At 43.4% G+C, this 16,419-nt stretch overlaps 1 protein-coding gene across 1 annotated transcript in view; it reads right to left on the bottom strand.

Moving 5' to 3' along the window:
• Nucleotides 1-12,092, bottom strand: part of MPZL1 (myelin protein zero like 1) — a 61,899-nt gene extending 49,807 nt beyond the window's left edge. The window contains exon 1 of the mRNA XM_004312539.4: nt 11,786-12,092. Coding sequence (XP_004312587.2) covers nt 11,786-12,077 — 292 coding nt within the window. The 5' untranslated portion in view covers nt 12,078-12,092. The remainder of the gene's footprint in view (nt 1-11,785) is intronic.
• Nucleotides 12,093-16,419: the final 4,327 nt, after the last annotated feature.

Raw genomic sequence — 16,419 nt, forward strand, 5'->3', positions numbered from 1 at the left:
AATGGCAGGTGACAGGGCAGAACACATGAAGCAAGCTAAGGACCTGAGCTTACCCTGGAGACTATGGGGAGGGATGGAGGGTCTTAGCAGAGGGTAGCACAATTAAGGCTGCCCACGAGATATCCTTCTGGCAACAACTGGGAGGGTGGACCTGAGCGGAACTTGACTTGCATTAGGGAGACCGGTTAGGAGGCTCTCGCAGTCATCTGGACTTAGAAAGATTGGCACTTGTCCAATTGCAATGGAAAACAAGGGGTGGATTCAGAAATAGAAGGTAAACATTGTCAGGGCCCTGATTAAACCCATGGAGGTGGGGTGAGGGAAAGGAAGGATTCTAAGATGATGTCCAAGTTCTTGTCTGAGAGAGAGGCAAATGGGACAGTGGGAAACAACAAGAATAATGGCCACTGGAGTGAAGTAGAGGCAGAGTTTGGAAAGGATACGTGGAGTGGAGTTTTGAACATACAAAGTTTGAGGTGCCTCTAGACATTCAAATGGATATGGGCAGTGGGTAAGAGTCTGCAGTTCAGACCACAGGAGATATATTTGGGAGTCACCATTTATTTAACAAATCTTTATCGAATGCCTTACCTGCCAGATATGAACTGCAGTAAAAAGAACAAAATTGGATGAGGTCACCAAAGATGAGCACGTGATGAGACTAGCAGATGGCTGAGAGCAGAACCTTAAAGTCAATGTTGGGGCACAGGCAGAGGGAGGACGCTTGGAGCAGACAGGGAAGAGGGATGAGAATCACAAGTAATGTCACAAAGACAAAGGAAATAAGATCAAGGTGGTCAAAAATGTCGAGGAAGCAAAATAGTCCAGGAAGACCTGAAATACTGAGACGGTCAGTTGGTTTGGCAACCTCAGGGGACCTTTATCAAAGTGTCAACTAGGTGAGAGCAGGCAGAAGTCAGATCACATTGACCTGAGGTGTGAACAGGAAGTGCTAAACTAGAGCGAGGGAGAGAACTGTTTACAATCAAGGGAAATCAACGATTTGAGATCTCCACTTATGGCTTAGCTTTTATAATTCATTACTGGTGTGGCGGTTAATTTTATGTGTCAACTTGGCTGGGCCACCAGCTGGACCAATAATCTTTGTTGAAAGACTACTGTGGATGTTTCTAGGAAGGTGTGTTTTGGGATGAGATTACCATTGAATTTGGCAGGCTCTGCGCAAAGCAGATTATCCTCCCTAGTGTTAGGTGAGCCTCATCCAATCAGCTGAAGGTCTTAAAAAAACAAAGACTGACCTCTTTGAGAAAGAATTCTACCAGCAGACTGCCTTTAGACTCCAACTATACTACTTCCTTAAATTTCCACCCTGCCAGCCTACCCTGCAGATTTTAGACTTGCCAAGTCTCCACCGTTGTGTGAGTCATTTCCTTAAAATATCTATCTATCTATCTATCTATCTATCTATCTATCTATCCATCCATCTATCCATCCATCCATCCATCCATCCATTTATCCTGCTGGTTCTGGTCCTGTGGAGAATTCTGACTAATACAGATTTTGGTACCAAGAATGGTTCTGGAAGAAGAGAATCTTAAGGATGAGTTTTCTGAATTGGTTCTGGGGCTTCTGGAACTGGCTCTCCACTCTGATGAGACTTAAAGACACTAATGACTACTTCCAGTAGTAAAGAGAGCACTGATAGCCCATGACACAATGTGGTCACAGAGATATGCAAAGCATCACCAGTGAATATTCCTAATCAAACACTTACAAAAGGCAAGGTTCTGGATGACCATGTATATAACACCTTTGAACATTTTTGTCAAACGAATGAGGATAATGATATTGGTTAATTGCTCCTAAAGTCACTAGACAAAGTGGGGAAAGGATGAGCTCAAGGATTCAAATTCCCAGCTCAAGTGTTCATAAATGACCAGAAAACTTCTATGTCTGCCCTGAAAGGGACCCTTATCTCCTACAGCTACAGGGCTGAGACTGCTAAAAATCAAATCCAGAATTTCATCCTGAGATTGGCTGAATTACAAAGCAATCTGAATTCCCAACTTCACAGGTGTCTACTGTTAAAGTGAGGGCACTGACTGAGAAGGAGTGGGGACCCTGTTGGGAAGACCCTGATAAAGCTGGGGACATTGAACCCCGAAATATCAGAGTCTTCTCTGCCAGAAGAAGCAGACCCCAGCCTGAGATTAATCCTGCTTTGCTGGAGGAAACCTTAATGGCCTCCCCTGAGGCAGCTGCCTTGAAAGACACTGCTGATTGTCTCGACCACCCATCCCACTCTTTGATTCTAGACTTATCACCAGACTCAAGTCATAGAAGGCCCCTACAGGTACAAAGTGTGACCCATGAGGAGATGCACTACACTCCAAAACAACTACTTGATTTTTCTAACTCACACAGACAGAAATCAGGGAATATGTGTGGAATGGATACTAAGCATGTGGGATAATGGTGGAAGGAACAGAAAGTTGAATCGGGCCAAATAGATCGATAAGAGCCCATTAAATAGATATTCTGCATTTAATGCCGCAACTCAGGGCCTTAGAAAGAGCTCTTGTTTGTTTTGGTTCCTCGGCTACAACGTGGACCCAAAGTGGCCCACAGTAAATGAACTTGGAATGCCAGACCTGCCTTGGCTTAATGTAGAGGAAAGGATTTTTTTTTAATTAATTACTTTATTTATTTATTTTGGCTGCATTGGGTCTTTGTTGCCGCATGCAAGCTTTCTCTAGTTGTGGCGAGTGGGGGCTACTCTTCATTGCACTGCGTGGGCTTCTCATTGCGGTGGCTTCTCTTGTTGTGCAGCACGGGCTCTAGGCATGCAGGTGTCAGTAGTTGTGGCACGTGGCATCAGTAGTTGTGGCACACGGGCTCAGTAGTTGTGGTGCACGGGCTTAGTTGCTCCATGGCATGAGGGATCTTCCCGGACCAGGGCTCAAACCCGTGTCCCCTGCACTGGCAGGCGAATTCCCAACTACTGCGCCACCAGGGAAGTCCCTAGGGGAAGGGATTTAATGAAAGTTCAGGAAGATTGGAAAGTTAGAGTGGATCTGTCATTTAAGACACAATCATCCACCCTGGGAAGGTCCAGAAGACATGCCTTTCAGCGTAACTATGAGAAATAAATTTGTGACAGGAGCCCCAGCATCTTTGAAGAGCCCCGGGACCACTCTTCTCTGTAAGCCAGAACTGACAGAGGGAATTGTTAACACTGATGTGATGCTTCCTAAATGCAATGGAAGGAACTGGATCCTGGAGTGTCCGGGGAAGTGGCAGCACTCAGCTGTCAAAGGCAAGGCAGGTATAGTTACCATAAGGAACAGCAGAGGGAAAGCAGCCAACCAGTGTAGTCTGACTCACAGGGACACACAACGCTGGTTAGGTGATCACAGTGCTCCTGGAAGTGATACAGACGGGCAGCCAACTAAATTCCTACTTGAGCTATATAAGCAGAAAAGTTCTAGGTCACGGGAACAAAAGTCTAACTTGAATCATAAAAACAAAAAGTCACGTCTCCTCCATCAATTCCCAGACTTGCGCCAGTTTACAGATCTAGAACCCCTTGAATAAAGAGGAGGCCGAGTCCAAGGTAGCATAAACTAAGAAAGGAGATTAAAGGCGATTAAGTGGCAAGCCATTAGCTTTATGTATTAGATGTGTTTCAGAAGGTAGACTTTTTCAGATTTCAGAAAATTAATACAATGCATATACTATATATTATATAAACAGCCCCAACCGGGTATAGGGCAGCATCCCATAAACAAACACATAAGTATTTCTGTATTGAAACATATAATTGGTCTTACCAAGTGGATCACGATTGAAAATAGTCTCTCATTAGTTCAGGTCAAATTTTGCAGCCAAAAGAGTTTGTATTGGGACTTCCCTGGTGACACGGTGGTTAAGAATCCGCCTGCCAATGCAGGGGACACGGGTTCGTAGCCCTGGTCCGGGAAGATCCCACATGCCACGGAGCAACTAAGCCCACTCGCCACAACTAGAAAAAGCCTGCACGCAGCAACGAAGGCCCAACGCAGCCAAAAATAAATAAATTAAAAAAAAAAAGAGTTTGTATCAAACTTAGGAAAAATCTTTCAGTTTCAGAGCTTTTGGGATTTTGGAATTGCTGGTAAGAGAATGTGGACCTATAATTTGAAATGAGAATGAGAAATTGCCCCTCAGCATTTTCTGTTCTGAAATCCATATACAAATCAGCACCACCTCTGCTTATTATTGAAATATTTTCTAATCTCTCTAGTGTATAAAGTTCAGCAAGCCTTACTGGGGTTCTTCTATACTTGCAGTCACTGGGGTGGGGGGGAGGGAGGAATTAAATTCCAAACAGCTGAAAGTGATCAAGACTGAAAGTTCCCTACTAGTTAAGAGACAAGGGCTGGAACTTCTGCTCAAGGTAGGCAGCAGGGCTACAGAACCTCTTCCAATGGGGTGGAGGGGCCAGGGAAAGGCGGCCAGTGAGAAGCCTCTGGTTTGAACACCCTGAGCCTGTCTGGACATCCTGTAGGGCAAGCCTGCCAGGAGTCTAACTGCAGAAGGATCTGCACAGCCTCCAGGGAGAACTCAGCCCAAGTGAAGAGGGAAGGTTCAGCGGCTTGTCAACATGTAGTGCCTCCTGATGAAGGGCAAGGAACCTTGCTGAGCCTCATGGTGTCAGACACTTGGATAAATGGATTCATGCTGTGTCCTCGCCAGAGGGAGCAGTATCAGAGTGAGAAACTACAAGAACCACACCCTTAACAATCCCTGAGGAGCAGTCAGAGCACGATTTTGCATCATTAGTGAGGAGGGCTTCACCGCGCAGCTTCACCCCTCTAGGGTGGAGCCAGCAGCATCAAGGCATGGGGTTCTCAGCACAAACATGACCACAGAGACGAGGACATTGGTGGATGCCCTGGGACAGTTAAAAGACTCTTTGCAAACATTTAAGACATCCTGGAAGCCTCCAAAAAAGTGGTTAGAAACTTTGAAGAAGAAATTCTATAATAATGCAGAGTGGTTGCAAATATATGCTTTGGAGTTTTGAGTCCCAACTCTACCATATATTAGCTGTGTGATTTTGTACAAGTTACACAACCTGTCTGATTCTTAGTTTCCTCATCTGTAAAATTAATAAAAATAATGATTATCACACAGAGTTGTAAGGAGATGAGATAATGGATATAAATTGATTAGCAAAGGCCTGGCACATGGTACACACTCAATAAATGAGGGCAGAACAAAAGAAATAACATGAACCTAGTTTTATATCCAAACTTCTAAGTTATACCTGGCTGAAAAGAAAAAGATATATATATAGATAAATATATATATAAAATCTGTATCTATATCTAGACAGATAGATAGATAAAATGTGAGTTAATTAATTCAAAACTTCTCCCTAACTACTCACTTTCTCTCTGCCCTTCTTACCATTTAGGAGATTTCAAATATTTGCATTTTAACACATTTTTCTCTTAGGAAGCTGAGTCCTTTGCTTATGTTTCCTAGCAACACCCTTCAGAGGAAGGTAAATAGCAATTATGACCTGGATGTGAGTAACTGTAGGAAACTGTCTGGCACAGGGTCATATAAGTTCTTACTGAAGCTTAGTCTACAATATAGCACCTTCATCTTTTAAAGTGTTATCTGGAAGAAGCACAGGATTACGTTAAACTTACATAACTGCACACTGGGTTCTTTAACGTTTGGAGAGAAAAGAAGACATTTCTTAATTCTGATAAAAGCATTTTTTAAATGGTTTTAAATTGCACATAACGAACTCCCCAGATGCCAAAGTAGAATATCAGAGTCTCAATATAGAAAATGTTCATTGCAAATTCACTGACATTTGCTCAGCTGGTTACAAGTTACAGCACAGTACTAACAAACTCAAGTCAGGGATTTCATTCTAAGGGGCAATCTTATCTATAATAATAAATAACTCAGGCTCAACAAAGACATACTGCCTCTCTAACGCCAATTAGTTAAACCTAAGAACTGGGTACAACACATCACAGTTGTTAGAAAACTATTCAAGCCACAGGCCCTGAGAGTAGATCAAAGGTATTACAAAGGATCACAATTTCTAAAGAGACTTTGAGTTTGGAAGGGGGAAAAAAAAAGAATAAATCACTGAAGAAGAATTTATCAATGAAATTATCCTTTTCATAAAGGCCTAATGGGACCAAGGGAAAATTATAAGTGAAAAAAAAAAATTACAGCAGTCCACATGCATTCAAAAAGATAATAAATAAATAAAGAGGTTTAAGGGCAAAGATATAAAGGTCCCAGGAGACAATTGCAATTTCTCAATTCAGGCGCTACAAATGGTCACAAAGCCAACTGACCTCTGCCTTCTTAGCAGCCAAAATTCCAATGACTTTGGTCTAGACTCTAGGGCATTGCTAATGTCAAGCGCTTGGCAAAGAGTGGAAAAGGAAGAAAGGACTATCTATACTATCTATACTTGAGACCTCAGGCAATGCTTTTAGTTCTTCTAATAATTAAATTTCCTTTGATGGAGGCTAAAGACCAAACTAACCTATAATGAATTCCATGTCAAAGCAAACCATTTATTCTCTTTTTTAAAATGACTCCAATGGTCTTAAGCAAGATTAAAATCTTTGCAAGGTTTAGGTACACGTGAGATGCATGTCCTACACAGAGAATCCAAATTCTCAGATAAAGATACAATTCAATAAAAACACAACTGGGCTCCAGTTAAAAGATTCTAATCATCCAGGAGAAATGTGATTGTGGCTGCACTAAATCAGCCTCGGTGGCGATAGAAAGGAATGTGAGAAATATTTAGCAGGTAGACCAGCATTAACTAGGTGGAGGGGAGGCAGCAATATTTCTGAAAAACTGTGTATATTATGTTTTGGTTTTTGGTTTTTTTGCGGTACGCGGGCCTCTCACTGTTGTGGCCTCTCCCGTTGCCGAGCACAGGCTCCGGACGCGCAGGCTCAGCGGCCATGGCTCACAGGCCCAGCCGCTCCACGGTATGTGGGATCTTCCCGGACCGGGGCACGAACCCGCGTCCCTTGCACGGGCAGGCGGACTGTCAACCACTGCGCCACCAGGGAAGCCTTATGTTTTTCCCAATTAAATCACATTTTAAACTCAGTAGGAAAGAGCAACCATTAATGAAATCTCACAATGGATCCTTTGTAAGTTAAAAAAAACATCTATTTTGTAATGCCAATAGTATTCCCTCTCCCTCTTTTCTTTTTTTTTTTTTTACTGCAACCTTTCACAATAGGTGAATACCTTAAATGTGGTGACTGTCAGGAATTTAAACTGTCCTTTGGTGTTCATTATTTTATTTGAATAGTCTGTCACCTCCCACTAGAATCTAGGCTCCCCGCTGCATCCACGGTACCTAAAACAGTGCCTGGCGCCCAGTAGGTGTTCATTTGGTTGAATAAGTGAATAAAGACTTTGTGAAAACACAAATTTGCATTTTATATACTTTTCACATATATCTCTCTTTCACTTAATAGTGTCTTTATTTCTTTTTCAGGCAGCTTCTGAGCCTAGTGAATACCCTGGAGTTAGGGTAAAAATGAATGGTAGATTATTTAAAAAAAAAAAAAAACAAATAAGTTTTTGTTTTACTATCTCAACTAGTAAATAAGGAGTAAAAGGCTGTGGGAAGTGGTAATTAGATTAGTGGCCTTTCAAACTACAGGGGTAGTACTTGAAGTCTACCTTGGTCAACAAGCCTCAAAAAATATAAAAGTTTTATTGATAAAACACTCAGATACTATAACAAACATGATAAAACAATTTTGGTATATAATAAGTAGTAATTCCAAAACTATAGTGCTTAAAGTGGTTGAAAAATGTTAATTCATTCCATACATTTCTGAAGAAATATGAAATAGTACTCAAAGAGTGATAATTATCAGATAATGTATAAAAATCGCACTTGGAAAAAATATTCCTTCTTTCAACAAACATTTCTTGGATACCTACTATGTGCCAGGCTAAAAATACCTACTGTGTGCCAGGCTAAATCCTAACTACGTGTGGCAAACTACTAACAAACTGTTATCCGCCTCCTTGCCATTTAATAAATATTTATTAGTATCTATCATATCCACTACGCTAAGCACTAGGGATACTTCTATAAACAAGGCCAACACTATCTCTGTCCTGGATTCTAGTGGAGGAGAAAAGAGAAGAACCACCAAACAGTGAGGAATTACAATAAGGACATAAAGGGCCAAGAAATGATAACAGGGGACCCCACTGGATAGGGTGGTTGGAGAAGGCCTCTCTGAGGAAGTGACATTTAAGCTAAGGCCTCACTGATGAAAAGGAGACAGCCCTGGGCAGTTTTGGGGAAAGAGCACACCAGGCAGCAGGAAAAGCAAGTGCAAAGGACCTGGGGTGGGAATGAGTGTCTAAGAGCAGAAAGATGGCAGCATGGCTTGAATATAGTGAGCAAGGGGCACAAGTTGAAGTCAGAGAGGCGGGCAGAAACCAGATCACATAGACAACTATAGGCCGTGGGGAGAAGTTGGGATGTCATTCAGAGTGCAACGGGAAGCCATTAAGAATTTTAAATGAGAAAGCAACATGATCTGATTTGCAGTTTTATAAAGTCATTCTTGCAGTTCTGTGAAGAACGGACTAAAAAGAGGCAAGAGGAGAAAATGGGGAGACCAGCTGGGAGGCTATCACAGTATCACAGGCAAGAAATGACAGTGATTTCGACTAAAATGCTAGGAGTGGACCACAGGTAGAAAAAAAGTGGGTGAGAGAGAAAAAAAAAAGAAGTGGTTGATTCCTAGAAGTATTTTGGAGATGGGAGAACTGACTGGATGTGGGGAGTGAAGGATGGGGCATTATCAAGGGCAGATCCTAGGTTTCTGGGTTGAGCAGTTAGATGGATGGTAGCGCCATTTACTGAAATGGGTGATGCAAATTACTGAGATTTATTCTTCATACACTGTGTGTTCATTCCTACCTAAGGGTTACCAAAGACATTCCAGTTGCCACATTCAGTGAATCCTTGAAGTATTCACTCTCTCTTCATCTGACACAGTTAAAACTTCTTCCTTAAAACTTCACTCTCTCTCAGTTTCCAAGACACCACACTCTTCGGGTTCTTCATTTACTCAACGAGCGTCCTTGTCAGGCTCTGTATACCCCAAGACCCTGTCCTTGGCCTTCTGCTATTTCCTTCAATACACTCTTCCTTGCTGACCTCATCCAAGCAATCCATAGCTTTAACTACGACCCGCATAAAGCCTCCCAGCTCTCTATTTCCTACCAGAACTTTCTCCTCACCTCTAAAACTATCTACCCAAATGTCCCATTTCTACTGAGATATATCAGCAGCATCTTAAACTCAACATATCCAAAAGTAACTTCACCATCCTCTTCTTCTAACACTCCTTTCCCCTCATCCATAATCTTCATCTGTGAAAAGCCCTACTTTCCAAAACTATGCCCAGCTTTCCAAGCTCAAAACCTTAGGGTCATCTTACACTCCTCTCTTTCAAGTCCACATCAAATTGATTTCCAAGCCCCACCAAATTCACTTTCTAACAAGCTCACGGATATGACCTCTCTTCATAACCCACTGCTTTAATTTGGGTCTTCAATCCTCCTCCTCTGGATTGTTACAATAACCCTCTGGTTTCTTCAGCCTCACACCATTCTATCTCACACTTCACATCTCGATAAACACAGAAATCCTTCACAGGCTCCCCACAGCCCTTAGGATAAAATTCAGCCTTATGAATGGCAAACAAGGTCCTTTAGGAGTTAGTGCCTCTGGCTGGCTCTCCTGCCTCAATTCCCACCATCTCTCCTATACACAATCCAACTTCTCACGACACTGACCTACCAACAGGTTCATTCATGACTCTGCCTATACTGTTTTCTCCCAACACCTACTTAGCTTAAGCAACCCTTTCTCTAGCAGCCTGAACTTCGGTCTGAGATGATGACTCTGCTTAGTGCTCTCACAGCAAACCATTAATGAAAGACTTCTCATATTGTTTATCACACTTTGTTTCTCCCACTGAACGATAAATGATGTGAGGCCAGGGACTGTCCTTCCTAGAATACTTTTTGTGCTTAATACTTAAAAAATGCTTAGTAAATGTTTGCTGAACAACTGTATATAGATCAAACTTGAGAAGACTTTCTGTCAAACATGAACTGCTATGTACAGTTATTCATGATAAGAAAAGGTAGCTTGAAAGAAGAAACATTCGATAGTTTTCTAAAATTAACCAATAACATCAGCTGCTGACTTTCACGTATCAGCATTCATCCTTCATTACGGAAGAGCTATATATGTCTAAGGTGTATATAGATGTAATTCTGATGATCTTTTTGTATTAGTATCCATAAATATTCAGTTTTTCAGTTCTGCTACTTTTTAATACCTTGAGTTTAATTAAGATTACTCTGACTGCTCTTGTCCTCAGTAAAGACGGGTGTCTGCCTCCTATGCATAATAATTCTGTCTGAACACACAAGATTTCTGATACACCTTAGTTTTAAGCTATTTCCTACTTCTTCACTTAAAACATGAATATTACCACCATCACCACCACCACAAACCCCCCCATGCTTTTTAACCCTTTTTTTCCCCCTCAGGAGAGACATTTATACAGAATGGATTGTCTTATATATACAAAGTATATCTTCATCTATCAACCTCCAGAGGGTGGGGGGACTTTTACGTTTATACTTTACAGCTCCTGGAATCATTCATTAAATGGTATTTTTCCTGGCTCCAAAGATTACATTAAGAACTCTTCCATGAAAGTAATTACTGAGTATACTCATGTTCAGATATTGTCATGCAACTGACATTTCGCAAAACAAAAGAAATGAACAAGGCTCCGTGGTGTTTTAGGAGTTGGCTCTCTTTATAACCATTACTTAACCACATTCTGAGACAGCAACAAGTACTCTGCTTTGAACAACACACACAAAAAAAGTCCTGTGGTAGACACCACTGCAGATGTCCGTAAAACAACTCATCCAATTCAATAAATCCAGCCTGAGGTTTACTTTATGTCTCACTCATGAAATCTGGCAAGGAAAAAAACGTGTTTTTTTTTTTTAAAGAAAAATGAACCTTTTAATGTCCTATGTCTTGTCAAACTACGGCGACTAGGACTGTAATTATTATGGATTGGACCAAACTCTTTTAAGCCAGGTCACTCCAGTGGTATTCCCAGCTCTTTGCATCCTAACACAGAAGTAATGTAAATTTCTTCCTGGTGCTCTGCAGACGACAGAGATGAGACAAATGAGACTCCGGGACCCTTCTATCTCAGAGGCTTAAAAAATGCGCTGGAGAGCACTGGAAATGGAACTAACAAGGTAAAACAAAACAGTCGCTTAAAAGGGAAACAATCAACAAAGGCCCTACAAATGAAAACCCTGCAACCTTCCGCCACCTCCCAAAGGTGGAGAACGCCAGAAGCCCGGGTTCCTGAACCGGAATCCCAAGCGGGCCTGGGCGACCCAGAGTCGCCAGGCGGAGACGGTGGGCGACTCAGCGAGGGCGCAATGCGGCCTCCCGCCGGGCCCGCTCCCCAGACAGCCCCCCAGGAATGAGCAAGGTAGGGAGTTCTCCCCGCCTCCTCCACACGCAGGGATCCAGGAAGAAGAAAGAGGCTCCGCGCCCCTTCAGCCCGTCGCGGGGTCCGCCGGCTCCGTTCCCCGGGCCCCAGGGCGTGCAGGCCGCGCCCCCTCCCCACCTCGGCGCCCCGCGCGCGCAGGGCCCGCCACCTGGCCCCGCCGCCCCCGCCATCCCGGCTTCACTCACAGAGCCCGAGCGCCACCGCAAACACCGACCACAGCCAGCGCCTGCGGTCTGGGGATGCAATCAGTGCCCCGGCCCCGGCGGGCGCTGCCATCGTCCTCCGGCCGCAGTCGCCGCGGCTCTGGGCCCCGGTCCCCACTGCGGTTAGCTCGGCTCCGGCCCGGGGGCTCCGGACTCGCCGCCGCCCGCGTCTGCTAGCACCTCCACGCCGCAATCCCCGTTCGCGGCCCCAGCCGCTGCCAGCCAGCCCTCCGCCCAGACCTCGGCCCCGCGCCGGCCCCAGCTGTCCGCTCATTGGCCTGCTCCGCGCACTTTGAAGGACTCGATTGGAAGGCACCGACTGTCCATCACTCCCTCTCTGCAGGCGGGGTCCCGCCTTTTCGGTCCCACCCAGGCTCCTTATGCCGGCGCTGGAGGTCCCCGGCTGTCCGAGGCGACCGCCGCCAAGCCCTCTGCCTGCCTGCCTGCCTGCGTGGCTGTCCGCTGGTCTGTCCTGGCCCGCCCGCCCCCCCTGCCAGCGTCTCCTCTGCCTCTTTAAGGGTCCAGTCCTCCAGATCTATGCATTGTCTGTCTTCGCCTGTTTCAGCTTTTCCCGGTTTCTCTGAGCCTTACCTAAAGGAAAAGAAGCAGTTCGTTTACAAAATTAAAAAAACAAACAAACAAAAAACAAAAAACGAGGGCTACGATGGGGAGAGACTTCTGATTCAGTCGTTCAGATAGAACACATCTCTCCCCTTGTCCTGTCTCTAAGGCCTGTCCTTTGCCTGGATCAGATAATTTATGTGTGCATATTGAGAAATCTACTAGCTTAAAAAGAAGTCTCCATCTTGTCTGAATCTCCTCTTAGGAGACCCCTGTTTTGGTTTAAAAAGGGTTGGGAACGGGGAACTCTTTCCTACTACCTGGAGCACAAATGAATGGGGTTTTGTTTGTTTTGCTTTTGTAAACAAAATATCCCTCGATTTGTCAATAAAAATTGTCACATTCCCCACCCAGACTCTGAAGTGCCGTTCTGAGCCGGCTCCACTTGGCTACCTTGGCCCAGAACGGTGTCTGCCACTTACTGGTTGCCCAATAAATTCTGGAAAGTGTTTGGAAGAGTCCTTATGAGAACAGCCCACAAGAGGGAGAAACGGAAGGACAGGAGCACAAGAAAAATGAGGGTGAAGGAAAAAAAGGAAAAAATCCAGATGGGAGGCCAATAGTGTGAGAGAAGGAAACAAGTATTGGACAATTAGGATGAGAGTGGGAGAAGAGCATGGTGAGAGCACCCAAATGCAGCCCCTCATTTCAGGGTTTTGTCTCAAGTCAACCTTATGAACACCTTTCCTGATATTTTAGCTATTTTACCCTTATAGTTCAGCAAACTCATAATAATTACTTTAGCACTAGTGAGGGAAAACTAAAAAGAAAAAGAACGATTTCACTCTATTTCTCTCTCAGCAAGATCCTCATGAAGTGTTTCTGGAATGTCATAGGTTGGAAAGAATACAAATGCATTAAGTGAGCAATTACTATGTGCTGTAGAGGTAGAATACCTAGACTTTACTCTCAAGAAGCACAGAGTCTACCAGTCAGTGTAGCAAGCAACTACTGAACTAAATCTTTTTCAATGCTTGAAGAGAAGGTCGAACAAAGGAGAAACCGTAAGGCCAACAGGGACAGTGGTTCTCAAAGACACATGTTATGTTAAAAGCTTCTCCACTGACTGTGATGTACCTCAATACAGCTACCTCCCTCTTCTGAGAACCACTGGCCTGTGTGGTGTCTGGAAAATATGCACAGAGGATGTAGCATTTGAGGTGGATTTTAAAGGCTGAATAAATTTTCACCAGAGAGAAACAGGAAAAGCAAACTCAGAAACAAGAAAGCAGTATCAAAAAAAAAAAAAAAAAGAAAGCAGTATCAGGTGCAAGGAATAGTGGGTTAATCCTGTGTGGTTTGGAACTTCAGGGGGAGTGAGTGAAAGAGGGGAAAGAGAGAATGCTGGAAAAGGAGGCTGTGGTAATATTTTGAAGAGCCTGGGGTTGTCTTTATCGTATAGGCAGTGGGGAGTGATGAGAGGGAAGTGACAAGTTCAGATCTGTGTTTTAAAAGGGTGACTCCTGCAACAGACAAGGCAAGAGTGAAGAGAGCATGAGATAAGGTGTTGGCAGTGATGGTGGAGAGGAAGATGAGGACTGCGGAAACATTTCACAAAAGGAATGACAGGACTGGGTATAAATTAGATGGGAAGTCTAATCAAAGACAGATGTGACCTCCAATTTCTAGCCAGAGTGGTGAATGATGCTACCAGTTAACTAAGACTAAAAACCCAGGAAGAAAACCTGGTCTGTGAGGAAAGCTAATGAGCTGGGCCTTGAACACAGCTGAAAGAGCTGAGAACACCCAGACAGTCAATCAGAAGGCAGTTAGATATCTAGGTGTGGAGCCCAAGGAAGCAACAGAAGGGCTACCGTGAAACTGGAGCCTGCTGGGGCAGCAAAGTGTTTCCACAATAAACAATATCAGACCATCAGTAGATACTTAATAAATATTTGTTGACTGAATAGAAGAATGAATGTTTATTGAACTAATCTAGAGAAGTTACAAAGAAAAACAAAATCATGTGAGGTTGTTTTAGCCATAGGCCTTGTATTGTAGTTTCTGATTCTTCTGTAGAGATAGTAAATGGAAAACAAACAAACAAACAAAAGCTTTGGATTTCAATCACTATTGTGAGCCTGAAGTTCTCACTCAACAAACCTCCTCTTCAGATACCTCCTTCTTCCTCCTGGAAACTCCTCTTTCCAGCTCAATCAGTCCAGGCATACAGTCAGAATCAACCGAAGACTTTCCATCAGGTGAGAAAAGTCATTTTTAATGGGCTGCCTTGCCTCTAAAAAGAATGGGCTCCTTGGGGAGAATCTTCCCCACAGAGTCAGTAAGAAGGAAAATCATGTGCAGAGTCTTGTCTGATAATAGTTACCTATGTGCAGATCCATTGGCCTCAAAGACTTCCCGCTCCACGCACTGCACAATAAATGCACTAATAAGGAGGGGTTTTGCCTTGGGAACATCTCAGGGTGTTAAGTCTTCTCTTAATAGAGATCAGATAGGGGGCACCCAGGAGCAACTAGTGACGGCAAATATATATGGACAGAATTTTCTAGAGCTGGAATTAATGGGAGAAGTAGGAAGAGGGTGTCAGGCACCAAAATTTCCGACATCTCTGTGATTGTAGTAGAATTCTCTTCCACCCGCTGTACTCTCACTGGCATTCTCTCCCTCCTTGTTTTTTAAGATCTGTTGCCAGAAGAAAATGGAATGCTGTGATCTGTGGGTGGTGATAGCAAGCCATTCCAGGATGACTGAGATTTGATGAATATGAGATAGAGTCAAAGGTGAATCCCAGGCCACACTGAGAAAGATTTACCTGGTGCTAAACCAGTTTCATTAACATTTCTGCAGAAAGAATGTCTCAATCCAGGAAAGGGGTTGCATTTTTCTAGGAACTTTTTGAAAATCTGAAAATTCGAGTGTCCCTGGGCACCAAGTTGGGGGAACATGGGTAATGGGGTCTTTAGGGTTCATTGTATAGAAGGATATGTCACCAGGCTTCTTCATTTACTGTGGCTGGAATAAAATGTTCTTCAAGCTTCTCTGTCTCCCTGTGCCTTGCTGCCACCTATGTACTACTACTGCCTCACCTATGAGGGGAGAATGTACACTGGAGAGAGAGCACAGGCATTCCTCTCACCAGGATAGAGACATTTCTCACTGTGAGTTGGGCAATTGATATCCTGAGTTTCGTTACCGTCAGTCTTCCTGTATCACGGTTGGGAGGGCAAATGTGATACTCTAGTGGCACCTGCAGCATAAAAGACAAACCCTTTCAATCACTAGAGAGAAGTAGGAGTAAGAAAAAAAAAGCCCTAAAATGATAATAACTGTAGTAAATTCAAGTAGGAAAGATGAGCATAGCGACAGACCTCTTGGTAACTGTAGAGTTGGAGGTTTCCAGAAAACTGAAGTGGTTACGTTATTTTACCTAACGAGTTATATTTTGTAGTTTCCTCATTCTTGGGAGAAATAGAAATTTCTTAAGTGTCCAGGGCACATTTTTTTCCAGTTAGGTTCTGATGAATAAATTCTGCTGGCATCTAACGAACATCTTAAAAGGTATTCTTATTCTCCTTGCCTTGGGCCCTAAGGAGGACTGAAGACTCAAGTTAGGGCAGTTTCCAATAAAACAAAAGGTGGGGACTGAACGTTGGAGCTCCAGAACTGCAATTTACTCGTATCAAACCATAAGAAGAAAGTTGACAACTCAGAGGCTGGCACATAGCGCTTCTAAATGTTTGTTGAACGAATGAGCAATCAAATGAATGAATAAACTGGAGAATGAATATGACATAAAATAAACAAATAGGCCTGTTCAGGATAGTCACCCTGTCTACTTGTAGTTTCCTATCTGGTTAGTTATTTGCTAAAGTTGCAATTCACAATTAGTGGTTGTCCAAATACCAAAATTTGTATTTTTAAGGGATTTGGAACAAATGGTGGTCATTCAGAAATTATTCACTGAGCACCAGTTTTGCCAGCATAAGCCTCAGTACTAAGTATTTAATAATTCAAAATATTAGTAAAGAAGCCAT

The sequence above is a fragment of the Tursiops truncatus genome, chromosome 1, assembly GCF_011762595.2.
Source record: "Tursiops truncatus isolate mTurTru1 chromosome 1, mTurTru1.mat.Y, whole genome shotgun sequence".
Taxonomy (NCBI): domain Eukaryota; kingdom Metazoa; phylum Chordata; class Mammalia; order Artiodactyla; family Delphinidae; genus Tursiops; species Tursiops truncatus.